At 51.5% G+C, this 25,799-nt stretch overlaps 1 protein-coding gene across 7 annotated transcripts; it reads left to right on the plus strand.

The window, feature by feature from the left end:
* The first annotated feature begins 3,459 nt into the window (after positions 1-3,459).
* On the plus strand, positions 3,460-25,033 carry tle3a (TLE family member 3, transcriptional corepressor a). Of its 7 annotated transcripts, none has more exons than XM_035525011.1 (21): positions 3,460-3,912; positions 4,516-4,719; positions 5,470-5,570; positions 5,796-5,859; positions 7,122-7,166; positions 11,896-11,958; positions 12,438-12,542; positions 16,760-16,961; positions 17,268-17,275; positions 19,446-19,568; positions 19,722-19,772; positions 19,872-20,024; positions 20,544-20,673; positions 20,948-21,162; positions 21,404-21,477; positions 21,726-21,975; positions 22,377-22,624; positions 23,004-23,151; positions 23,241-23,391; positions 23,822-23,898; positions 24,356-25,033. In XM_035525011.1, exons 2-21 carry the CDS (start codon positions 4,696-4,698, stop codon positions 24,461-24,463), a joined length of 2,340 nt encoding a protein of 779 aa, XP_035380904.1. In that variant the 5' UTR covers positions 3,460-3,912; positions 4,516-4,695; the 3' UTR covers positions 24,464-25,033. The 7 variants fall into 7 exon arrangements, with proteins under 7 accessions (XP_035380904.1, XP_035380908.1, XP_035380905.1 ...); XM_035525015.1 differs by having other exon boundaries at positions 20,987-21,162; XM_035525012.1 differs by having other exon boundaries at positions 12,438-12,512.
* Positions 25,034-25,799: the final 766 nt, after the last annotated feature.

Raw genomic sequence — 25,799 nt, forward strand, 5'->3', positions numbered from 1 at the left:
CTCTTATTTGAAATAACGAGAAAAAAAATCAGTTTCGATTTTACAGAATATATTGTTTGTTACACATGTGCATGCAGGCACACTCAAAAAAATGCACTTAAGATAATTTTCCAGGCACACTAAAGGTGAATAATTTGCATTAAATCTCTGTGTAAAGTCCTAGGACCTTCTCGAGCCCCCTTAACTTCCAGCACACAGTGCTGATGCCTGTACTTGAGTTTTTAAGATATCAGTGAGTGGCTGTTGATGTCAGAGAATTAGAATTTTAGAGTAGTAATTGGCTCTGTTTCTCGCTGGCTGGCTGCATTGAGGCCAGCCGGGAGCCCCTGCCAACGGCTCCATCCCTTTTTGTTTGGCGACACTGTTCATGTCTGCATTTGTCCCTTTTGATAAGGCCTTTCATCCTGTTTGCATTGATTACAGCCTGTCGAGTCACCCTGATACACTGTGGCCCATTCATACCCCTCCGCCACACACTGGCCCATTGTGGGGGCTGGAATGTGTGTGTGTGTGTGTGCGCGTGCGTGTGTGCGTGCGTGTGTGCGTGCGTGCGTGTGTGCGTGCGTGTGTGCGTGCGTGTGTGCGTGCGTGTGGCTATAGGCTCTATCTGTACCCTAGAGTCTATGGTGCTGTACAGCACCCACCCACCATGGAAATAAGGCCCCTATTTTCTGGTCCATGAGCAGGAAATTCAGACTGAGTGAGCACAGGAGTGTGCCACATTACTCATTTATGTGACGAGAGTTTGCGTTTCTCTTTGCCTTTTTTCCCCTCTTTTTCCCCACTGTTGTGGTGTCACATTAATGACCACATACTGAGCAATCTGCATATGGCACCAATCAGCTGGTGATGAATACGGCTCTGTTTAATCATTTATCTGTGCCTTGTTTTTCAATGCGCGAACAGTAAATGGAGCTCTGAAGATGTACGAGCTGCTACTCAGAAGGCGTGGCCCACTCCATGGCAGCTGTGGAGGCAAGGCCATCTATGGTGGGTGCTTTCCCAGCGTAGCCTGCGCACGCTAAAGACGTCACAGCGCATGTTAGCACCTGAACACTCGGACACGCCCTACTCGCTCCAGTTGTTGGATGGTTGCTTGTTTTCTTTAGGATTGGGGTTTTTTGGGGGGTGGGGGTTGTTTGTTTTTTAGAAGTGGTTTGTCTCTGTGTGTGTGTGTGTGTGTGTGTGTGTGTGTGTGTGTGTGTGTGTGTGTGTGTGTGTGTGTAACGGAACCAGGTGGGTGTGTGGGAATCAGTCACTGTGACTTGGGTTGAAAAGTGGAGAGGGCGATCCCTTGTTCTGTGAAGAATTAAAAGCATCTCTGCAAATAGAGGCATGTGTAAATCCTGAGGGTGGTAGATTCACAGCGGCTGGGGTTTCCGTATAAATAAACAGTGAGTGAGGTCTGCGTGGGCGGATAGGCTGTCGCCCCCTCCCTCCCCAGGGTTAGGGCCGGCCTTTTGTTGCTCCAAATCCAAGCACTTTCTATTCAGGGGGCTGCGGGGGGGGGGGGTTGCCTGGGAGAGATTAGTCTGCCAGTTCTGGTGTGCATACACGCACGCACACACACACACACACACAAAACTTATTTTTCAGCCAGAGGAATGGCCCAGATAAACACCTCATTTTTTGTATAATCAGGATGGACAGAATCAAGAGTCATGGTCCCAGGCTGAGTGCAAAACCTGTTGTGTATCACTGTGTCTGACACCCTCAGTTTAGTACCAAAACCACAGAATCCTTCAATTCTACAAGACTCACATCACTGAGCCATAGAAACTCCCACCAGTGGGATAAGCATTTAGCTGTTTCATGGGGCATTGCATTTTCCCCAAATCTATAAGACCAGCCCATTTCTAATACTCTAGTGCATCGTGCCTATGAAAGAAGGATAATAAAATGGGTAGATTACATTTAAATTGTTATATGATTTATTAGCTTATTTAAAGTCATTATTATTTTCTAATTATAAATATACAACAATTGTATATAGTGCAATACTACAAATTCATCCAAACCACCATAAAATGGCATTTCTGTCTCAGAATGGATAAACCTTTAAAGGTTTTAAAATTTCAGAATATAACCCTATTAAAGAAAAAAAAAGGTGCTTCGTTTTAAAATACAAGGCTGTTTTCATGTTTAAATATCGCTGAGATGTACAGAAATATACTGTAGATTATGCTATCGATTATGAATAACAGCACATTTGTATGAAAGAAATGTGCTCTTTAAAAAATGCTATTAAGTGTTTGCATGCTTCTTTGCGCCTTTGTTTTATGTAAGGCTCTCATTACCACGTGGTAGTAACAGATTGTTTGAACTGGAAAGAAAAGCCATTCGAAGCTAATTAAGCAGCCATTCCAGGCACTATTCACGGGCAGAAGACCTAGAAGCACAGGCATTTGTCAGCGCTTGACCCCGCGTGGTATTGATTGACAACAAGCCTTCTTGAATGACAGGCTTAACCCTCACTGTCCAATTGGAATCGCGAGAACAAGCACGCTGCGCCCCGATTGGCTAAGGAGGTGTAAAGCCGCGAAGCGAGCCCACGTGGGTGAAACGAGCCATCCACCACGGGATAGGCTGTTACTCCAAAGCACGGACATGGCCGACGTTCACGGGGATCAGACCCGAACAATCATCTTATTCCCAACGCTAGCTATCTGTCCGTCCAAATGATAGGTCATATTCTCGCCGATATGCACCTTAAAGGTGCCGTTCAAAGTAACGTTACTTACAAGACTTCATGAGGCTGTTCAGTAATCAGTCTTTACCGAAATAGATTTTTAGGGGGCAGTGATTAAAAACCACCTATCGAATTAAGGTGGAGAAAACGACTTTGCATAATTAAAAGGATCGCAATCAAAAAACAAATTTAAAAATTAATATAGATTTTTAAAGCACCGAACATAACAGCTAGGGTATTTTCCACAATTTAATGACCTGCAGTTATTCTATTGTGAGAATTATGATATACAGGTTTAAATGAATGAACAGTGAGGCAGCATAAAGAAAATAATTTGACTCAGTTGCTTTTGTTGCTTTTATTCGGCATATTCTTTTGTTTCCTTGAGGAAAAGGTACTTTCGTGAGAGAACATTTAGAGCTTATTTCAATACAACCTTATAGTAGACGAATAGTTGACGGGATGCTGACAAAGGATTGCTTTCTCAGACAGATTCTATTTTCTGCTTTTAAGCAGTCCTGTAAATGCTCTCCAAACTAAGAAATAATCCGTAACACCGGCCGACTTCGTTCAGAAATACCTAGAATCGTTTAGCGATCGCGGTCTACCTGTTCCGATCTAAAATGGCGAGGATGATGATGTCATGCGTCGAACTCGAGTCCCCACGTGGGGAAACTGCGCCACGATTGGCCGAGGCGCCAAGACTCCGTGTCCGCGTCTCCGATTGGATGGCAGGAGGCGCTTTCGCGGCGGTTCGGCCCTCGTGTCAGTAGACTGTCTGTGTGTGGTACGGGCTGTGGCGTTGCTGGACGAACGGGAAACGCGAAAGTGGAGTACGACGTTACACTTTGGAACGTTCCAAAAGCTCTTCAAAATCGGAAGTACATTTTGGCACGATTTTTTTTTTTTGGAAGGGGGGGATTATGCAGACATTTTTTTTCTGAGACCATTCGACCTAGCTTCGGAGTTTTTGTGTGGTTAGTGAGTAAAAAATCTTTATCGTCTTGCTCTCGGACCTGCGGTAGAAGAAGCAGTCGTCTCCGCTCGCCTTCTAGACAGAGAGCGCACCGGGAGATGTTTGACGCGCTTGTTGGCGTCGAGCAGGAACGTTTTCGACGCTTGGGCAGCGTCGAGTGCACACGGGACAGCGATTGTACGTTTTAAAGTTATTCGTCGTCTTTGAAAGTGGATGCGACTGGACATTTTTGGAGGCGCAAAACCAGGTACGTGGCTAGCAGGTTAGCCATCTAGCCACAGTGGCTTGTTATTCAACAAAATATTGCTTCAGCGCTCCTCACCAAACTGAGCGCTTGCCCTCCTCGGCTTAGCCCTGTCCTTTTGTTGACCCAGTTGTTATTTGGTAACTTAGCTGACCTGTCTTGTAACGTAAATTATTGACCGCGAATGTGAAAAATAAATCGCCAAACAAAGAAAAAGCCCAACAGCATGCCTTATCTGTCAGCAGTCATGTTTTGTGTTGCTTTCTGAATGTCGTTCCGGTCAGTCTTCATGTCTTCGGTCTACTCGACGTTCAGCTACGAGGTGTAACGCTGCTTGTCTGACTGGGATCATTAGCTTAAGAGCTTGTCGAAATTCTCAGCCGGCGCTGGCAAACGGTATCCCAGCGTTTAGTAGCGCTCTTTCTCTTGATGAGGGATTTTTTAAGGTCACCAGACGCGTTTAATTGTAAACGCGAACGTCAAACTTCTCCATTTTGGGCTTTATCGTGAGTTGTTTTAAAAAAAAAAAAAAAAAAAAAACAGACCTAGAGATATCAGTCTGTGTAAAGCTAATGATGTTTTTGTCTGTTTTTGCTTTGCCTGAAGAGATAAAAGGTTCAGAGATCTGAAAGCAGGGGACTGTGTCGGGGTGTTTGGCCCCTAGCGACCGGTGGGCTTTCTGTCCGGCTGATGTACTGAATACAGTGGCGTTGCCAGCGATCGCCTCCTCGAAATATCGAGCCCCACGATTCGCAGACCTCCGATAAATAAAGGATACATTTCAAGATGTATCCACAGGGCCGGCATCCGGTAAGTTGCACATCTTGAATCTATGCAAAACATAATTGCTACATCTGCGTCGATTTAACTCGAGCCGCCCGCCCGTGACGAACGACATCCTGATGTGCAGCGCACCACCGTTGGATTCGCCAAGCCCCTCTGTGCGCACCCAGATCATGCTTTTGAAGTCAGTGGCAGGTCAGTGGGAACTGTGGAGTAATGTTTGGCCCACTCATGCCGACTGGAGCTTGAAACACAGTCTGAAATTCAGCCAACCTTGAAGAGTGAAGAGAATTCCTTTACCAATATGTTCATCAGTAATCATATTTGTTTACTAAAGCGAGGCATATTTTCAGAGAGCACCTGATTAGACCCCCCCCCCCCAAAAAAAATCATGCATAATGGAGGAGGGAGGAAACGGCAGAATTATTTTTGTTTTAACAGGCGCAGCTTTGCCCAGCTCAGAGCCACCCATGCACAGCGACCCACATTTCTCCCGCTGGTGCTTGTGTGAGGCATTAAAACGACTGCCTCTTCAGGCGGGCCATAACTGCAAGAACACACACCCCCCACCCCCCCGGGGCACTGTGGGGCCTGTAGCAATCACACAGATGTCCCTGTAGCAGAGATGTCACCCAGGCCCTCGTTGCAGGGGCTGAAATATTAGAGCTACACTCCCCGGGCCCCAGAATGCATTAGGGCCTCGTGCCCCAGTCGGTGCAAACCGGATTTGGTTGTGGGAGGACGTAATTGAGTTTGATTGATGTGATGGTCTTTCAGGCGCCCCACCAGCCTGGTCAGCCAGGCTTCAAATTCACAGTGGCAGAGTCCTGCGACAGGATCAAAGATGAATTCCAGTTCCTGCAAGCGCAGTATCACAGGTAATAACCGAGGGGTCAGGGACAGTAAAACAACACCTTGTGCTTTTACTGCAGCCAGGGCGAGAGGCGTCGAGCCGCCATCAATAACGCGCGTTCAAGTAAGCGGTCTCGGCCGTAGAGTGAAACGGTGTTAATTTGTTTTGCTAGCAACAGTGGCAGCAAAGACACGCACTGATGTAACCGTAATGACTGAGAAACTGTCTCAAAGCCTGCGTGTTATTTCAGTCTGAAGGTGGAGTATGACAAACTGGCCAATGAGAAGACTGAAATGCAACGCCACTATGTCATGGTAAGATGAGCTCCAAAATCTAATCTACAATTATAGTCTTATTTATGGAGTACATGGGGTTGTGAAAGGGTAAACTCTGAGTGTACCTGCTCTGTCGCTCTCTTTCACTGTTTCTCTCGCTGTCGCTCGCTGTGTGTGTGTGTGTGTGTGTGTGTGTATAAAACCAGCTTTATTAAAGGGTCCTGAGTGACTGCTCTGAGCCCCATGCTCCTTTATATGCCGCCCCTTAGCCGCAGGGGTCAATGACCACAGCATTGTTCCCCTTGTTCTCTCCTCTCCCCCACCCCCTCCCTGTACTCCTGCTCTCGCCTCCTCTCCGCCTCCCTCCGTGCGGGGATCTGATTATTCTCCAAGGATACGCCGCTCGCAGACAAATGCGCGGCTGTAAATTAGGTGAGGGGTGATGGAGGAGGGCCAGAGGCGGCTGTGGGAAAATACTCAAAGGCAGCAGAGACCCCAGCGTACAGTCTCCCCATAATGAGATTTAACACGCAAACAACCAGCTCGCCTTCAAATCGCCGTTAATCTGAAGCGGAGCCTTAATAATTTACACCATATCAAAAGGCCCAGATTCAGTTGCAAATGTTTGGAGATCAGAAGCCCTCCCCGTGCTGGCTTTTCTGATTAACAGGGGGAGGAGACAAAAAAAAAAAAAAAAAAAAAAAAAGCTCGATGTGATGTAACTCTGCAAGGTCAAACCGTGGAAGTGTAGTTGCTTATCTTGAGTAAACACACAAGGGATGACTTTAACCAATACCCAGGGACACTGGTTAAACATTCCGTTTGCAGGAAGGAGCTTGTCAGTGTGCCAGGAGGCAGAGAGGTTAGGTAAACCCTGGAAAGAGTCCCCACACCACCTCTGCTGATAGGGTCTGCCTATGCAGGGATGATCCGAGGGCCGAAACACTGCTGTTGTGAAATCCTTTTCCGTTCAACCGGATTTGGGGGAGGGCTGGGGGGGGGGGGAGACGACAGTGGCTAATGGGAGGGGACTGATTGAACTGGATATCTCTTGTTGGGCCTTGGTTCAGTTGTTAAACATATTGAAAGGAGAGAGGGCAGATTTTAAATGCTTGTGTGAAAGGGTTTGAAGTGCTCATCAAAAACTCTCAGCTTCTTACCTCTCCGTGTTTCACCAAAAAAAACCCACCACCACTCACTGTCTTGCCCCTCGACTCTCTGATGTGCAGAGAGTGTATTTGATGTTGGGCTACAGCGGGGGGGGTGCGAAACTGAATATTCTCCTTTCTGTTTCTTTTCAGTACTACGAGATGTCCTATGGGCTTAACATTGAAATGCACAAACAGGTATGTGGGCTTTTGATCCTTCACTGACATTGCTTGCACCTTCTCTGGATCACAGAGTGTGAGTGTGAGTGTGTGTGTGAGAGAGACGTCAGCCCAGCCACACTGCTTCGTTGGAGACAGGTGAAATGTGCTGCATGGACCTGACGCGAGACACACTGCATTCTTTGCTCCAAGAGTTACCGAGACGAACGCAGTCGCTCCCTGCCTTCGCCTCTCGCGCTGAGCTAACAGCACATGCTGGGGTGGTTAGGCCGCTTTGATAAGATTAAAGTCAGGTATTTGGCAGCAGGGGCATCGTGTCTTAATGACTAAAGAGAGAGGAGTTTGCCCAGGCCCATTATGTCAGCACATTTAAGACACCTCTATAAATTAAAGCTGGCGAAAAATAGTACCTGTCGTAAATTCAGCTCCCCAATCAATTCCGTACCGTGCCGAAATTTTGCAGCCCGTTTACCTGACTCAGGAGCGCCTTCAGAGGCAATCACCAGATTGGCTTTTCTTTCCCCGAATGGCACTTTTCTAAGGCTAATCTAAGACTATATCTGTGTGTGCGTGCACAGCACACATGTGCGTGTGCCTGAGTGGTGTTTTTTTTTGTTTGTTTTTTTCGATTTATCACATGGCTCTCACACTCCCGATAATAAGGCGATAGGAGGGACTTGTTGGGGACACCCCCCCCCCCCCCCGAAGGTTAATGGCATGAGGGAGGAGCAGCCAAGCCTAGCATGCATCAGTCCCCGTGCACGTCCCTGCGCTTGGCCGTCTGTCAGGTCCCACGCTCCTCTGATGCCTCCTGTCAGCCACTTATCTCCCAGCCAGGAAGCAATGAGAGAGAGGGGGGGGGGGGTGGCGCTGTGGAGCCAGCCGGGACAGAGGCAGGCAGGCGGGCGTGAGCGGGGGGGGGGAAGGAGCGTCCCTGTGTAAACAGGTTAATCGACTGATCCATTTTAGCGCCTTGACTTTTATCAGCCACGGCCACAGAGCCCACGGAGGCGCCTGAATAATTCATGCAACCGTGGCTCTAACCTGCTGGAGGCGAGAGAGGAGGAGGGTGTTGGTGAGCAAACAGCACCTCCCCCTCCAGTTACCCAGCTCAGTCCTCCTGTGTTAAGAACAGCCCAGGAGTGAGGGTGCAGCCTGGGAGTGGTTAACCGCCAGAGGTGGCTCAGATTACTGGATCCACACCACCATATTATCCTCCGGCCTGAGGATTTATTCCTGCGCGACAGTAAAATCCGTCTCTGTATCTGCGGTGCCCCCACAATCCCCCCCCACCCCCTTCAACCGCCAACCCCCCTCCACCCTTCTCCTCCGGTGTTTAGTGTTTTAAAGAGAGGAGGCGTAATGCGGATTTTTTTCAGGAGGTGTGTTGGTGTCTGATATCTGCCGACAGCTGTGTCGGCGGGAGGAAATGTGTCTCTAATGGTTGTGCTGCCTCGTCATTGAGCTGCCACGATGGCTAATTATTATGGGTCGATCCAAGTTTGTCTCACTTGTTGTGACTGTTGTGGGGAGGCGCCTCATCTCTTCCCCCTGCTCAGGTGATCGCTCCCTGCCCACAGAGGGCCGGATTGAGCCGGTCCGCCCCCGGGTTGACACGGGGATCAATGATTTATACAGGGGGACTCTAGTAAGTGTTTGCTAACTGCTGGATGGTTCTTCTTAGCGCGAGCCAAAGCAAACATGCTCGCTCTGTGAGGTGAGCACACACAGCCCCTGTTAAAAAGAAAACACCGAAGAGTGGAGAGGCGGGGCTGGGACTCGGGACCTGTTCCTCCCCACTCATAGTCGCGCTTGTTACCCTGCGGTCAGGTGCGGAGGTGCACCCCCCCAGGTCGGGTGCATGAACCCATGCACGGTCGACCTGGACAGGTGCGCGAGGGTGTGTCTGTGTGTGCCTTTCCACTGCCGGGAAAGAAAAGTCAGTCGCTTGTGCAGAACCGGAGCCCAGACCCATGGCTTTTGCTGATCGATACAGGTAAACTCGAATGTCAATTCTTAGCTCGAGGGACACACACCGTCACGCGGCCCGGGCAGCCGGTGTCGGTCCTTCGTTACTACTTTGTGTCAGTCAGAGCTGTGCTTGGCTCATTGTTGAGACCTGGAGCCCCATCAGCCCCGCTGGGTCAAGTAGTGTTTGTGATGGGGACACACGGCAGCCGGCACCAGTTGTTTTCCCGCTATATTCAATGCTCATCAGTGTCTCACTCCGCTCCACCGCTGCCGATAGCAACAGACAAATGGCTTTCAGCGTGCCATTGACAGGCTGGCCTAGAGTGCTCTTGAAGGGGTGCTAGACAGGTCCGAGTACCTGTAATTGTGTACCAGAGCGTGAAGCTCGCCACTCAAGAGCCGGGCTTTCATCTGCTTAAAGTGACGGCATCCTATTTTTATTTTTTTATCTGCAGATGGAGCTAAAAGCCCCTCACTCTTTATGGCGCAGGTAGCACTCGCACGTACGCGGCACCCGGTACCGTGACGCGCGCAAACATGTACAGCGGCTGGGATTGTTCAGGATTTTTCACCAGATGGAGCACGCGGGGTCGGCGGGGGTGACGGCCGAGCAAACCCTCAACCGCAGGGGGCCGGCTGTCAGCGTCGCGGCCAGGCCCTTCAGGAATGCTCTCGACGCTCTCCAGACCCCTCCGCAAATCCTCTCAGATGTTCTGCTGCTATTGACGAGGTTTATCTTGGCAAATAAGGATTATACACTGATCTGGCTCTTCAGCTGTTTTTGTTTATGCAGCTTCCAGTATCCCCCTTTTTTCTTTCTTTCTTAACTAAGCGATCAGACTGTAAATCCTTTTGAGTCATATTATTTTCTTTTAAAAGCAAACCACTGCAGTACGCCCCATTACAGCAATATATAGCAAGCTTGCTTTTCTGCAAACATCCTCGACGCTGACATAATTATGAGCCTGCTGTTTATTGCGCGCCGAACCAGCTGTCGGGGAAGTTGGGCCTTGAGAGCAGGGAATGTACAGAAAGCGAAGAATCTTTGGCGTGTCCCCTCTACCCGCTTTCATGTTGATACTCTGCCGCGCCTTTGATGTGGAGTGCCATCCGCCTCCGATTACTGTCAATACAGCCCTCATCTCCAGCTGCCTGTGCCCCGGCGACGCGCTGTTCTCAGATCAGCCTCTCCCGGTGCGGTCCGGCAGGGCCGCCGGCACTCGGCTCGTATATTGTGCTTGGCCGCTCGGCGTTTTTCAGTGGTACGTCATAAATAATTTCCCGGGCAGAGAGGCACTGCGTGTTTGCCATTGAAATGAGAAATGGGGCCGGTGAGCGGCGGGCCGTGTTTGTGCTCGGCCGCGGCCCAGGCTCTGGCCCGGGCTCATAAATTCTGTGGATGATGCATCTGTAGCCGAGTTTGTGATTCCCAACCCCGCCCCCAGCCGCCGTGCCCCAGCACCGTTCTCCTTTGGTCTCAGTCAAAGCCTGAGCCAGACCTGTGATGTGAGGCTCTTTCATCACGCCGCGTTACTGCCCTCCACTGCTGGCTAGGAGGAGGGGGGGGGAGCTGGAGAGCAGGGGCGGGGCCAGGGTAGAGGCGGGGCCATGCGAGGGGCGGCGCTCCGGGTCAGGGCAGGTTTCGTGGCGTGGGCCGGGGTGGTGTCTGGGGAGAGGAAAGGCCACCTTTCTTCCATCCATCATAGCTCCACCCATCCACCCCCCCCCCCCCCCCCCCCCACGTCAGCATCAGCTCTCCCTGGTCCCCGTCTTTATCCACCCTCGGCACACGACGCACTTCTGAGCGACGGGCCAAAACATTTAAACGGAATGAGCCGCCCGTTTGCCTGTAATGTGACCCGCCCATGTGCCTGTAATATGATTTTACAGGCCGTTACGGTCAAGCCGAGGTAGCATTTGCATAATGATCAGAGCACGATAGGAGACCGGGGGCGGGGGTGGCGGGGGGAGGGGTTGGGGGGTTGGGGGTTAGCTCGGCCACAGTTGCCATGGCGACGGCCAGGCGGGCGGAGAGACGGAGAGAGAATGGAGGTCGGATCCCTGTGGTGAACTGGATGGATGAAGGTGGCTGTGGGGGTTGGGGGGGGGTGTCTGTGCTGGGAAAATGATGGCGTGGGGTGCCGAAGGGGGCGTGGCGGGTGGGGGCAGGGGCTACCAACAGACCTGGTCCTACGCCACCCTCTCTCATTAGCGAGCACTTACGGCTGGCGACTGCTGGTGCCGCTGTGGCAGCGGCGTCTGCCCTGCACCCCGAGCCCCGTCTCCGTTCCCAGCATCGTCACGATTAGCTCATCGGGATGCGGCCAGCCGTGGCTCTTGCTCGCCGTTTGAATTCTGGCCCCCGCCCCCCTCGACACTGCCCTCATCCCTGTTGCCCCGCACGGGCGGCAGGTGCCGGGGCAGAGAGTGGCATGGCGATTCTGGCCCGCCGGCGGTCCCAGGCTGCGTTCCAGGTCCCAGTGCGGTGGGTGTGCAGTGGCGGCGTGTGTCGTTTGGAGTGTACACTCAGCACAGCTGAGCTCCCTCTCCCCTGGCTCTCCTAATGCTTTCAATATTTCCCATGTCAATATCACGCTGTTTGGAGTGTGCCCAGTCAAGCACCGCTGATTGCCATGGTAATTGACTTAATCGTCGTAAACACTAAAAGGGGTTGAGTCAACCGTTATTTATTTATTTATTTATTTATTTATTTATTTGTGTTGTACTTTATAGCATTAGTTGCTTCATCTTTGTTTCTCTCTCTCTCTCCTCCTAGACTGAGATTGCTAAAAGACTCAACGCAATTCTAGCTCAGATCATGCCTTTTCTGTCACAAGAGGTAAGCTGATGGCCTTTTTTTCACATGTTTACATTTATGGCATTTGGCAGGCACTCTTATGCAGAGCGACTCAACGAAAGTACTTTGTCATTTATTCATAGATCATGAACCACATTGAAGCTAGTGACACAGCGATTTGTAATTTCCTACATATTTTTATATATACCTTCTATATATATCATAAATGACTTAAATGCTGTTCCTAGTCATACATGAATGGAATTTCCAGGACTACAGTGCATGTTCTCAAGTGTGTCTCCTAATGCACCAGTATTTTCCATGTCCATATTTTCTGTATTTTTCTTAACTGGGACTTGAGTCGCTTTTACAGTTTAAGTTTCAGCTCTGATTCTACCAGGCAAACGTCTGCTTGTGTTGCGCTGAACGGGGTTTATGTGTAGCGCGCTGTGTGCAAATGGCCCGAGTTGAAGGGCGTTTGTCTGTCTGAGCTCTTGTCGTTTTGCCTTTCTCGACCTCAGCACCAACAGCAGGTGGCCCAGGCTGTTGAGCGTGCCAAGCAAGTGACAATGACCGAACTGAATGCCATCATCGGGGTACGTGGACTTCCCAATCTGCCCCTCACCGTGTGTATACCCCTTTAATTCTCTCATTTGACTGTTCTGAGGGGGGCAAACCTGCACATCACCCAGAAAACTGCCACTTTGAAATTAGTATTTGTCAAAATGTGATCTCTGGATTTTGATACATTTGATGTGCAGTTTTGCCCCATTTTTGATTGATTGTTATTGAATTAAAAATTAATGATAAAATAATACATGGATTAATGTGCATGGATTCTAAACGAATGTAAAAGTATGGCTTTAGTGTGTGTGTGTGTGTGTGTGTGTGTGTGTGTGTGTGTGTGTGTGTGTACTTGCATATGCATGAATATTTGGGTGTGCCTCTGTGTGTGTGTGTCACCTTTTAATGTGGTGGAGGTGTAGTTTCGTTTTTCTCCTGTGTTTGGAACCCTTGCCAGTTTGGGGAGTTTAAGCACTCCTGGGACGAGTGTGTGTATGGGCAGGATCGGCTGTGTTCCAGGCTGCTTCAAGGAAGCCTGGGTGTGTTCAAACTCCTTCTGAGCTCTCTCTCCACTACCTGCGTGCCTTTAGTTGGATGGGGGCGGGTCAGCCCTTATTTACTGCCCCAGGCAGCATCGACAGACCATGACGCAAACAGCTCCTCTCGCTGGTCACTGCGTTCCCGTAATGGACCAGCCCCTTTCACGTCTACCCGCAGTCCTGCATATCGCACGCACTCTGACCTCCAGCCTGCTGTCCATTGATCATTGCTGATGGACCCGGATTGGCGTGAGGGAGCAGGTCTTGCCCCATGACCCCCAGAGGTGGCCTGGCTGTGATCTGATTACAGGAGCTGACCCCACTTTGATTGTCTCCATGCTTAAAGATCATTCCATTGCTGAAAAGTGGGGGGGGGGTACCCAAAAGGAAGGCTGTGTAGTCTGATACTGGAATTCAATTAAGACCCGACACCCCCACCCGTTCTTAGATAATGACTTCCTGGAGTGAGAAGGAGGCGGGTGTGTGGCAGAGTTTAAATGCCAGCCTATCTGCTAAGAAGATCCTGTCTGATAGCTTTGATGCTGTTACACCAGAAGCGCTTTATTGCTTTAATGGCTGTCGTGGAAGCAGCAGCCATCAGCACAGGGTGGAGCTCTTCTGCAGAGTGCTGGGCACGGAGCTTTGCTCACCTGTGTGTAAAATTTTTTTTTTGAAAAGTCTCGTGCAGATGTAAAAGTGCAGTTGACATTTACGTGTCTTGTTTTTCTTTATATCCTTGGGCAAAAAGGCACTAGCTCGTGTGGCTGTGCGAGTGTGACTAAGTATAAATATTATTTTTGTAGGAAGCAAGCGTTTGTGTTTTGCACAGCAGGGTGTGTGTGTGTATGTACATGCAGGTGCCAGTCTCCTCATGAATACTGGAAGGCCAAGGTGAGATGAGAGCTATGTACACACACAGGCAGTGTTGGGGCTGCTGGCATCTCTTATTGATGGAGCCCAGAGTCAGTAATGGGATGCATCTAGGACAGCTGTGCTTTTTTTTTTTTTTTTTTTTCCCCTCCCCTCCCCTGCAGTGCTCTGACTTTGATCAGCGATGGCCTCTCAAGATGGCCTCCTCCGACAGCTCCGCACGTCTGCCCTCGCCCTTGTTCATTTGGTCCGGTTTATTTTCGCCAACACTCCACTTCCTCTGTTTTCTCCTCGTGGTTGTTGCGGGCTGTATTTAGCCAGGTGTGATGGTGGTGTGTGCAGGGCTGTGAGTGGGCTGAGGACAGGCAGGCGCCCCGCTCTGCACCAGACCTGCCCGTGCACGGCAGCTGCTGCAAGATGTCTCCCCTCACCTGTGTGTGTGTGCACGGGTCTGTACACGCGCATCTGTGCACACGTTTGCTTGTGCGTACATCGGTATGCGCGCATTTGGGTGCGTGCGCGTGCATGCGTGCGCACACAAGGTGTGTTGTGCATCTTTAAGAGATCTTGTGTGCCAGCCGCTCCAGCGCTGGACTGTGTGGCTCGTCTATGCTCCAGGACGCATTTTGCCTTTTCCCACCACCCTTTTATTCTCCTCTGGTGGCTGGCCAACGTTTGGCAGTGGTATTTCACAGTTGGAGAGGAGATTAACACCAGCAGAAGAGGTCTTTATCTAGGAATATTAAATTAGAGGAGGCATTTTATTTCTTTATTTTCTTGTCTTCATAGGCAGGGCTCTAATGAGAGTTCTCGATGATTGTCCATGCGTATTACACATCAGTGGCTCATTAGCCAGACTGAGCAGGGAAGGGCCTCCCCCGTGAATCAACTGCCTCTTTAATTTCCCTTGTGGTCCGTCATCCTCTCTAGCTTGCGCACGCACACACACACACACACACACACACACACGCATACATTCACTCTCATCCTCTTTTCTATATTCACACTCATTTTCTTGCACTTATAATTTGCGACCCTTCAGCCACAACTACATGGACCTCTTCATACATACATGCATGCATGCACACATGCATATACACACATTCACCATCTATATTCACACTATCTTTCTTGTAAACTTGCAACTGCTTAAGAACTAACACCACACACACACACACACACACACACACACACACACACACTCCTCCCCCTCGCCTCCTCCTTTCTGATGTTCAAACACTGGTCTGTGTGGCCTGTCTCATAAGCAGCCTGGCGGCTCCGTCGGGGGGGAGGCTGTAGGTTCCCCTCCCAGGTGCTGTTCCTCTATATACCATCTTCTCCCCGAGCCCTCCGCCGCAATATACGGCCAGCTGTGCAAATAATCGCCAAAGCTGTTGGCAATTATAGTCGCCCCCGAATTCAGGCTTCTGATGGACATCTTAATAATGATTGATCCTCTGGAAAGGGCAAGCTTTTGGAGCATTCCAGACTTCTAAATAAGCCTTTACTATTGATATTTACTCTTGGCATGGCATTAATGACCTGCTAATAATTCTAAAAGGTTGTCCCTCCATGCCTGCCGTACATAGCCAATAAGACCTACCCTTTTAACTTAAAAAAAAAAAAAAGAGAAAAAAAAAAGCGCACGCACCCCTAAGATTTCATTGAGGATGGCCATAAATGGTCATTGATTGAGTTGAGGTCTGTATAGACGCGGAGAGGTACATGCCATAACAGCAGCTAAATTATTCAGCCCGTCAGAGCACAGTAATAATTCGCGGAGGCCCTCCCCCTTTTTACTGGTGCCTGTGCTAAGTATTATTTAAGCTTGCTCTAAACGGCTCACTTCCCATGCTGAGAGGCTTTTAACTCCTGTCAGCTTGCCCCAAGCCCTTCAAATATTGATGGGTGCATGCAGGCTTGAATACATGCCAGAACGGGACCCCTGGTTGTTGGCCGCTGCAGCCGACACACAGGCACATGCGCGTGCGCGCATGCTCACGCACGCACATACATACATATTTGGACACACTTCAGCACACTTGCACTCTCTTAGAAGCTTAGCCCAGCTGCTTCCTGGACTGGTTTGGAAGTTTGGTTTTCACAGATGACTCATACTGTGTGAATTGCTGACCCCAAATGTGAATGGGGTGTGTGTGTGTGTGTGTGTGTGTGTGTGTGTGTGTGTGTGTGTGTGTGTGTGTGTGTGTGTGTGTGTGTGTGTGCGTGCTTGTGTCCGTCCAGCTTTTTGATGGGGTTAAGGAGCAGGTGGTGTAAAGTCTGAGCTGACAGCATTCCAGTGACTCCTGTCTCATAACCGTTTCTTAAAGAGCACCTGACAACGTGTATCTGTGTTTGTTCATGCATGTGCATATGCATGCTCTGCCTGTTTGTGTGTGTCTTCATTGAGGTGGGCTTGACCTTTTTCTTCCAGACTGCATTCTGCGAGGGACGCAGGTTGAGGCGTGTGTGGCTATCTCTGAGGAACTGTGTTAACTGTTGCCGAGCTGCTTTCTCAGGGTTCCAGATTTCCTGACTGTGTATTCCTGCTTAGCCCAGTGCTTCTCTCTCCTTCCCCACACAGCGCCGTGACCAGCCAAGAAACCTGTCGCCCATTTCCTCTTTTATGCATATGATGATAATGAGGTGCTAATGTGCCTTCTACTGCCTCTGCTGAACTCTGTGTGTGTGTGTGTGTGTGTGTGTGTGTGTGTGTGTGTGTGTGTGTGAGAGAGGGTGGGGCGGGGTGTCTCAGTGTATTCACTCTGGGGGGTGTGTGTGCTTTCTGGCTCTTGTCCTGTTTGCGTGCATGTGTCGGCGTGCGTTCGCTCTGGCCCACTCGTTGTGTGTGTGTGTGTGTGTCTCCACAGCAGCAGCAGCTCCAGGCTCAGCACCTCTCCCACGCGGCCCACGGCCCCGTGGCCCTGCCCCCCCACCCTTCGGGCCTGCAGCCTCCTGGCATCCCCCCAGTCACAGGTTCCGGTGCCGGCCTGCTGGCACTGGGTGCCCTGGGCGGCCAGCCCCACCTGCCCGTCAAAGATGAGAAGAACCACCACGACCTGGAGCATAGAGGTGAGGGTTTGGCCACGGCAGCCTGTACCCACGCAGCCGCTCCACGGCCCTGTAACACGGTCGCGGGTAGATGGGAATATTGCGTCTGTGCTGTGTAGCTTGTCATTTTAAACATGAAAACGTATGTTGGAGGGATGGTATATCGGGGGTCTAATACTGGGAACAGTTTGTCAGGGAAAAGTTTGAAATTGTGGGTGTTTTTGGCTGGATGATAAAATCCTCTTTTAGTGATTTATGGCTGACTTTTGTTTATCTCTCCTGTGTTTCTGGCCAATTTTTCCCACTCATTGAATCCAATGACTGCAGAGAGCACGGTGAGTGCCCAGACTCCCATTGACACTGTGTGTGTGTGTGTGTGTGTGTGTGTGTGTGTGTGTGTGTGTGTGTGTCTCTCTCTCTCTCTCTCTCTCTCTACTCACCCCACTCTCATACTCTTTCACTTGGTCTCATTCTGTCTTGCTTTGTCTCTCATTCTTTCTGCATGAAAGAGCTTCTTGGCCCGTTTCACGCCTAAGAAAATTTCCATTAATGTAAATGTCAAGCAAGGCTCCTTTTGCCTGAAACGCATGCAAGTTGTGCTTCATACAGTAATCTGCTTTCATTAAAGTGACTAATGGGGAAATGAAGTTTTTTTTTTTTTTTTTTGTTTTTTTTTAATGGAATAAACCCTCAAATCTCCATGCGGATGGGAATTTGGTTGAACGTAGCGTACGGATTAGAGCTGATGTGTAATTTCATCGCAATTTAGAGATGACTAACTTCCCTCTTTACAGTGATCCAACTCTTTCCCTGGCCTGTCACTCCATCCCTCTCTCCCTACTCTCCAACCCCACCCCCCCGCCTTGTGCCATCCCTGTTTACCTCCACACACACCCCCACCCCCCCACCTTGGCGTTTATGCTGATGGGCCAATAAATATGCATGAACGCAGGCAGTGGAATTGTTTTCCTGCCTCTCATATCCTTGTAAAAAGCGTTTATGTGACGCGGGGGCTTAAATCTCTCCGACGGCTGATTGTGGTGGTGAGATTGGGTTTCTGACAGTCTCAGCCAGCTCTCAATGGGTGCAGTCATGTCTGAAGGAAGAGGAGCTCCTCTAGCAGTTAGTGACCCAGGGTGCGTGCGTGTGTGTGTTTGCGTGCGTGTGTGTGTGTGTGTGTGTGAGTGAGTGTCCAAGCTTGTTGCAGCTGCTGTTGTCCCAGGTCATCTGATAGCATAGTGGTGGCTCTGTTTAATGAGTCACGCTAAGCATCTCTTTAAAAGGTCAGGCCACACACACACACACGCACAAAGTACTGTGGGCTGTCTGCCCAGTCCACCGCTTCATCTCACTTCTCAGCTCCGTTTCCTTTTCCACTTGCCGTGAACATGGAGGCTGCTTCGCCCTGTGCTGCACTGTGCGTTCTCTCCAGGCTGCAGGGGCAGCCCGAGAGAAGCTCTCAGCGCCGGCTTACGTCGAGAACGTGCCCATGGGGCACTCCACCGCAGCCTCTCCTCCTCCTCCAGGTACCGTAGGGGTCACCCTGCCGAGGAAGCTCTCGCCCTGCCAGATGCCAGCCGGCCACGATGCTGGCTGGAGCGTGTTGGCTCGCGTCAGTGTCCGAGCTGCCCTGGAAGTAAACAGGCAGGGGGCGTCCAGCGGGCGGAGACTCTGTGCCCAGCAGCCCCACAGGCCTGGGGCCAGAGCCAGGAGGTGCCCAAGCACGCTACAGCAATCAATGGCCATTACATGGCCACACACACACACACAGTCAGCCAGTCAGTCCAAGCCTGGTTGCTCCCAGATAAAGAGCCCTTGTTCAGGACTAGTGCACCGCTCATGTCTTCCTGAAGCTGTTTGTTGTCTCTTTTAGGGATGGGGGGCAGGGTGGAGGGTGAGCGGGAGGTGGAGACAGACCGGGAAAACAAGCCCCTCTCTTAGGACTGTTTAACTGTGTCTGCTCTGTTGTGCAGCCAGCACATTCTTGTGTGTTTAGTCTAGGGCAAGTGGTTAGATACAGCACGGCTTGGCTAGTTCCAGCACATTGTGTTAGGCCTGTTTGGGGCTTTGGAGGCGTCTGATTGGAATGAATAGACCTCTTCTGGCTTTGTGAAGTCGGCGGTTTTGGACTGATAAGAGCCCTTTTCCCCTCCTTCTTTTCCATCTTGGATCTGTTTCAGAACCCACAGCTGCAAAGTACCTGTCATTCTGTCTGCAGCTGTTTTTGAAGTCTGTCATGAACTAATACCGTCGTCACGAGCCATATTGCCCAGCAATAAATAACAAATAGAACTTGACTTTGAAAAACAAATACCAATAGAGCGCCTTTCTGTGACTAACCAGGGTGGGGTTTGTCAGCATGGTGACATGATGCAACAATATGCTGATGATTTCACCCCCCCCACACAAAAAAAAAAAAGTGAGCAGGAAATGAGGGAGTGATGTTTAATCGCTGTTCCCCCCCCCCCCCCCCCTCGCCCGCTCGCCATCCTCGTCGGCGTTCAGAATAACTCCATCTCACCGTCGGACAGCCTCCGTACCGGCAGCGAGAAGCACCGCGGCTCCTCCGACTACAGCCTGGACTCCAAGAAACGCAAGATGGAGGAGAAGGACAGCATGAGCAGATATGTGAGTGTGTGTGTGTGTGTGTGTGTGTGTGTGTAGGGTGGGGGGGGGGGGTAACCTGCCTGCCTGCCTGCCTGCCTGCCTGCCTGCCTGCCTGCCTGCGTGTACTCCTCCCGTGCGTGCTCTGCCTCGCTCACTGGCTGCTCTTCTACGCAGGACAGCGACGGTGACAAAAGTGACGACCTTGTGGTTGACGTTTCAAACGAGGTGAGCCGGTGGGGGTGTGGTCGTTGCTGCGGAGATTCAACAACGCTCAGTCAGTAAACCTGTGCAGTGTCTTGACGGAACACCTCCTTGCCTTCGCAGGACCCTGCCACGCCCCGAGCGAGCCCTGCACACTCCCCACCGGAGAACGGCCTGGACAAGCCCCGCCCCCCTAAGAAGGACACACCCAATAGCCCTGCCTCTGTGGCCTCCTCCGGCAGCACGCCTTCCTCCAAAACTAAGGAGCATGGGCATGTAAGCGCCGTCGCAGAATCGCGGGGAGCGTCGTAGGAAGGGTTCACGCGACGACAATAGCAGTCCAGCCAAAGAATCCTGCACGAGAGACGTTCTTTCTCTCTCCGGCTCCGGCTCTGTCTCCCACTCCCCCCAAATGGCTTAGGAGGGAATGTCTGTTTCTCCAGGCCTGGCTTTAAATACATCTGTAAATGTCGGGGATAATGCATCCCCATAGCAGGATCAGCCGTGTCGTCCTGGCTAATAACTCAATGCGCTTTACCCATTCGAACTCTTCTGCCTCAGCAGAAAGATTAAAGGGGAGAGTGGGGGTTGAGGTGGAATGAGCCTCATCTCCATTGTAGCAGTAATGGGTTTGGGGATAAATAGATGGCTTTATAGCTTCGTAGGAGTAGCGGGTTTGTCAGAATTGGATTGGATTAAGTTCAGCCGGCACTCAAATCTTCTGCCTTGATGCTGCTTTCCTTCCCTTTTTCCTCTAAACTTCATTCTCTCTCGTTTTGTCACGCACGCGCGCAGAATGACAAATCGTCCACGCCCGGCCTCAAGTCCAACACACCCACCCCGCGGAACGACGCGCCCACCCCTGGCACCAGCACCACGCCAGGCCTGCGGCCCATCCTGGGCAAGCCGCCCATGGAGGCTCTGGGTGAGTGGGGCTGAACCGGCTCTCCAGAAAGAACCCCCCCCCCCCCCCCCCGAAGAACCATCCCACCCCCAGCTGTTGAGTCCTCTCTCCTCCCCACTGCCTGAGTAGATTAAAGCCTAACCTTCCTAATATGAATATAAAGCCAGGAGACTGAGTTTGACCCGTAGCTGTCCGAGGACACGCGCCGCTCGCCAGTTGCTAGGTAATGGGGCGGGCGTGGTAGGTTGGGGCGGGAACGTCCCATCCTGAGCCCGCCTCCTCTGCCTACCCGCAGCGCATGCTGATTTGCGATGGGCTCCGTGTGTCTCCGTAGCGGCCCCGGCCCTGCGCACACCCCTCTCCATCGCCGGCTCCTACCCGACGCCCTTCGCCATGATGGGCCACCACGAGATGAACGGCTCACTGACCAGCCCCGGGGTTTATGCCGGCCTGCACATCTCACCCCAGATGAGTGCGGCAGCTGCTGCCGCCTATGGCCGAACACCCATTGTAAGTGTGTGAATCTCTCTCTCTCTCTCTCTCTCTCTCTCTCTCTCTCTCTCTCTCTCTCTCTCTCTCTCTCTCTCTCTCTCTCTCTCTCTCTCTCTCTCTCTCTCTCTCTCTCTCTCTCTCTCTCTCTCTCTCTCTCTCTCTCTCTCTCAGTTCTGAACTGTATTGTGACCAGGGCTTCTATCAGTCCTGTGCGCGCTGCTACGTTATCAAAACTACTTTCCCTTTGGTTCTGTGTTAGGCGGGCTTTGAGCATCCGCATATGAGACCCCCGGGCCTCCCTGCCAGTCTCACCTCCATCTCCGGGGGAAAGCCGTAAGTGTCCCACCGAGACACCCTCTTCCCCTCTTTGCTGAACTGTTTCTGAACACACCCTGTCAGGGTGGCACACGGCACAAACCCTTTCCCCACTCTTCATAAACTCCGGTCTAATTGATTTAATCAGTCCACTTCAGACAGCAGTCATGCTGCGGTCTGTTGGATGTATAACTGAGGCGAGTGTGTGGTGGTGGTGTTTTTGTTTTTTTTTTCTCTCTCTCTCTCTCACGCTCTCTCTCTCTCAGGGCCTACTCCTTCCACGTCAGCGCCGACGGGCAGATGCAGCCCGTTCCCTTCCCCCCGGACGCCCTGATCGGCCCCGGGATCCCGCGCCACGCCCGCCAGATCAACACGCTGAGCCACGGCGAGGTGGTGTGCGCCGTCACCATCAGCAACCCCACCCGCCACGTCTACACAGGGGGCAAGGGCTGCGTCAAGATCTGGGACATCAGCCAGCCGGGCAGCAAGAGCCCCGTGTCCCAGCTCGACTGCCTGGTGAGGGGAGCACTTTACCTCTAGCAGTTCCCTTGTCGTTCGTGTTTCAGCGACCCCTTCAGAACTGTATTTAAACTACGCGATTTAATTGGTTTTCTCTGCATTTTGCCAATGTTGAGCGTCACCTTTTTTTTAATCTGGACTCGGTGATCACGCAGTTTAGGCAAGAACACATGGTGATCATGTGACTTTTGTGGCAACTTCCCCCCCCAAATCACCAAGTTGTGCAATTTCGTTGTATTTAGCGACAGGAAGTCCAGGAATTGCCCCTTTTTAGATGCGCGTTTTTCCTCACGTTTAATGTACGTCGCATGCGTCCAGCTCTGTGCAAGAGGTCCCCCTGCTCACGCCACGTTGGCGCGGGTTCATTCGGTTCATTCGTGCTCCTCCCTCCCGGGCAGAACCGCGACAACTACATCCGCTCCTGCAAGCTGCTTCCTGACGGGCGCACGCTGATCGTGGGTGGGGAGGCGAGCACTCTAACCATCTGGGACCTGGCATCGCAGACGCCCCGCATCAAGGCTGAGCTGACGTCGTCGGCGCCAGCCTGCTATGCTCTGGCCATCAGCCCCGACGCCAAGGTCTGCTTCTCCTGCTGCAGCGACGGCAACATCGCCGTCTGGGACCTGCACAACCAGACCCTCGTCAGGTAATTAGTAAGCACGTTTGGTCTAAGGGGTCAAGTGTAATTGGTAGGGATGGGCGATGATGATGATGATGATGATGATTTTATGTCATAGTCCACTTTTAAAAGCATATCGCGAGTATCGTCAGTACTCAGTACAGTACAGTAGGAAATGGGCCATCTGCAGGTTTTTATAGCCTGTTGCTGTTCTGTGCTGTTGCACAGAGACTTGCGCTCTCCCTTCTATCAGTAAAATGGGAAGGTCCGGATCCACGGATTACGAAAAACGTCCCATCACGATTATTTTTATTTGATTGCGTCATATTACCACATATTTTTAATAATCGCGTTACGATGATTATATTTTAATTGCACCGCCCACCTCCAACGGTGGATATGGTAGGCAATTCCAGGGCCACACGGACGGTGCCAGCTGCATCGACATCTCCCATGACGGCACCAAGCTGTGGACAGGCGGCCTGGACAACACGGTGCGCTCGTGGGACCTGAGGGAGGGCCGGCAGCTGCAGCAGCACGACTTCACGTCTCAGGTGAGGCCTCATGCCCGCGCCACTGCCACACCGCACCGAGACGCATCCGCCGTCTCGCTCATTCTCTGTCCCCTGGCCCGCCCACACAGATCTTCTCGCTGGGTTACTGCCCCACGGGCGAGTGGCTGGCCGTGGGCATGGAGAGCAGCAACGTGGAGGTGCTCCACCACACCAAGCCCGACAAGTATCAGCTCCACCTGCACGAGAGCTGCGTGCTCTCCCTCAAGTTTGCCTACTGTGGTAAGATGCTAAGCCTTATGGGAGTGACCTTGATCAAGCGGGCCTGGAGGACGGCCGTAGCCGAAGAGTGCGGCACGCTGAATGGAAAAAGCACAACTGCACTTTAATGACGCGAATTTGCACGCCGGTATGGGAGTTCAATTTAATTGCATGCCTCTGGCCTTCCGCTCTTTTCGAAGAAGTGGACGAACCGATGTTTACACATGAACCGCATCTAAGTTCAACAGAACCTTGACCGTCCACTCCCATTAAGCCTGCCTTCCGTCTCTTTTCATGTGTCTCCATGTGGCGTGCTCTCTCTCTCTCTCTCTCTCTCTCTCTCTCTCTCTCTCTCTCTCTCTCTCTCTCTCTCTCTCTCTCTCTCTCTCTCTCTCTCTCTCTTCCCCCCCCCCCCCCCGACTCTAATTATGTTTGATTTTGCCCTGACAAGGTAAATGGTTCGTGAGCACAGGGAAGGACAATCTGTTGAATGCATGGAGGACTCCCTACGGCGCCAGCATTTTCCAGGTACTGGGATCAATACGGGGCCGTCTGCAGGAAGCCTGCGGGCAGATCGCCTGCTCCCCCCAGGGCGGACAGGGCCCGTCCGGGCGGAAATGGCCCGGAGCGTGTCGTTAATGCCAAGGGCGCCGAGCACTTAGGCGGGATGTGGGCGCGCTCAGCCGAGCGCACTCTCGCCGCGGAGGCCGCACGCCAGTAAATAACGGCAACCCTTCGAGTGTTTAAAGCTGGAGGGGCTCAGCTAAGAGCTAATGCAGTGCGATGGTGCAGGGAGAAGTGCTTATATATACAACTCTTAGTGTGTGCGCCACGGTGTGGGGGGTGCCGGCTGTGAGTCATGGCTCCATGCAGCTCTGCCGTAAGTGTTTTGACAGTTTAATTTCATCCAAATGACTTTTTATCCTCTCTCTCTCTCTCTTTCTTTTCTTACCCCCTGCTCCGTCACGTCCCTCTCATGCCCCAGTCAAAGGAATCGTCCTCGGTCCTGAGCTGTGACATCTCGGCGGACGACAAGTACATCGTCACCGGATCTGGCGACAAGAAGGCTACGGTGTATGAGGTGATCTACTAGGCCCAGAGGTTATCGGAGTGGGGAAGCTCAGGACCTGAAGAGCAGGACCAAGGGCGGGGCGACGGGGGGGCGGGGCGGCTCACTCCTCCTCCTCCTCCTCCTCCTCCGGTGACGCCCCCCCGCGGTGGCTGTCGGCCTGACCGCGTGTCTCACTCGCATCCCCATTCGCCCCCTCCTTCACGCAACCGCCTGTCTGACGGCGGCTTGGACTAGTCGGGAATGTGCTGGACTAAACTGGGCAGGGCCGGGCAGGGCTGGGCTGGACTGGGCTGGACTGGACAGCCTTCAGCCACTAACGCGTCGTACTCATTCATCCCTCCCTCGACTGCCATTCCTAGCACAGGTCGTATGGCACTAGAAGAGCATACCGCAGATTTTATTTTTCCCTTTGCATCTTGTTGGGTTTTATGGGTGTGGTGGGTTTTTTTTGTTTTGTTTTGTTTTGTTTTTTTTTATGTATGGTGAGTGTTCCATATTGCAACATGAAGCAGCGCTTCGTTCCGAAACTTTATCCATGTGGAGGTTCTGTGAAAAGTGTACATAATGGAGTATTAAAAGGCCTTTTATAGATTTATATTTTGGTGTCCAGTTACACGTGTGATGGTTCTTTCTCTCTCCCCCATACTCAGTGCTTAGTTTTTCCACTGGGGCTTGGAAATTAGATTAGGATATTTTTTTCTAAGGATATTCTATCTCCTGGGTTTTTTTTGTTTTTTTTTTCTTCTTTGTTTCGCTCTCTCTTTCGAGAAGTTCATTTTCCAAGCTGACCTTTTATGGAAATCAAATTTACCCCCCCCCCCCCCCCTTTCTGAAAAAAAATAATTGAGCTAGATCGCATTTCGGACTTGTATTTTTTGTAAAATGTCCTGTGGATTCTGCTCCGCGCCCCCCCCAGTCTGTGCGTGTTGGAACGCTCCAGCATCAGCAGTCCTGTGAGCACCTCAGGCTGCTGCTGATGTTCGTCCGGAAGAGCCGCTCTTGCACTGGACAGCCCAGCATTCTCCTAGCGCCTCCTCTACTAGGATACAGAGCAGCTTTCTCCTGAGGGGAACGTCCCACGTTGTAGAGGGGTGTGCTCAGCGGGCCAGGGGCTGCACTGTGAATAGGCCTGTACCAGCTAAAGCACAGATGGGGGCAGTGGTCCAACAACTGTGGAGTAGGTCTGTACCAACTGGTGAACAGAAGGAGCCGTCTCACTTCCTCGTCCCTCTGACTTTGTTGCATTAGTGTATGGACAAGATGCAGCATTTGGTCACACGTGGAGCGAAAAAGATTTGCAAGGAGTGTGTGTTGCGTTCTCCAGTCTCCTGGGGGTTGGTGGGCCTAGATAACCTGA

This window comes from Electrophorus electricus, chromosome 4 (assembly GCF_013358815.1).
Source record: "Electrophorus electricus isolate fEleEle1 chromosome 4, fEleEle1.pri, whole genome shotgun sequence".
Lineage (NCBI taxonomy): Eukaryota > Metazoa > Chordata > Actinopteri > Gymnotiformes > Gymnotidae > Electrophorus > Electrophorus electricus.

Bases quoted from the DNA above. Each gene is read 5' to 3' on its own strand.
- tle3a (XM_035525011.1), top strand. From the start codon at position 4,696: ATGTATCCACAGGGCCGGCATCCG. The intron at 21,163-21,403 runs GTAAGTGTGTGA...GTTCTGTGTTAG, and splicing joins CCTATGGCCGAACACCCATT to GCGGGCTTTGAGCATCCGCA. The intron at 23,152-23,240 runs GTGAGGCCTCAT...CCGCCCACACAG, and splicing joins AGCACGACTTCACGTCTCAG to ATCTTCTCGCTGGGTTACTG.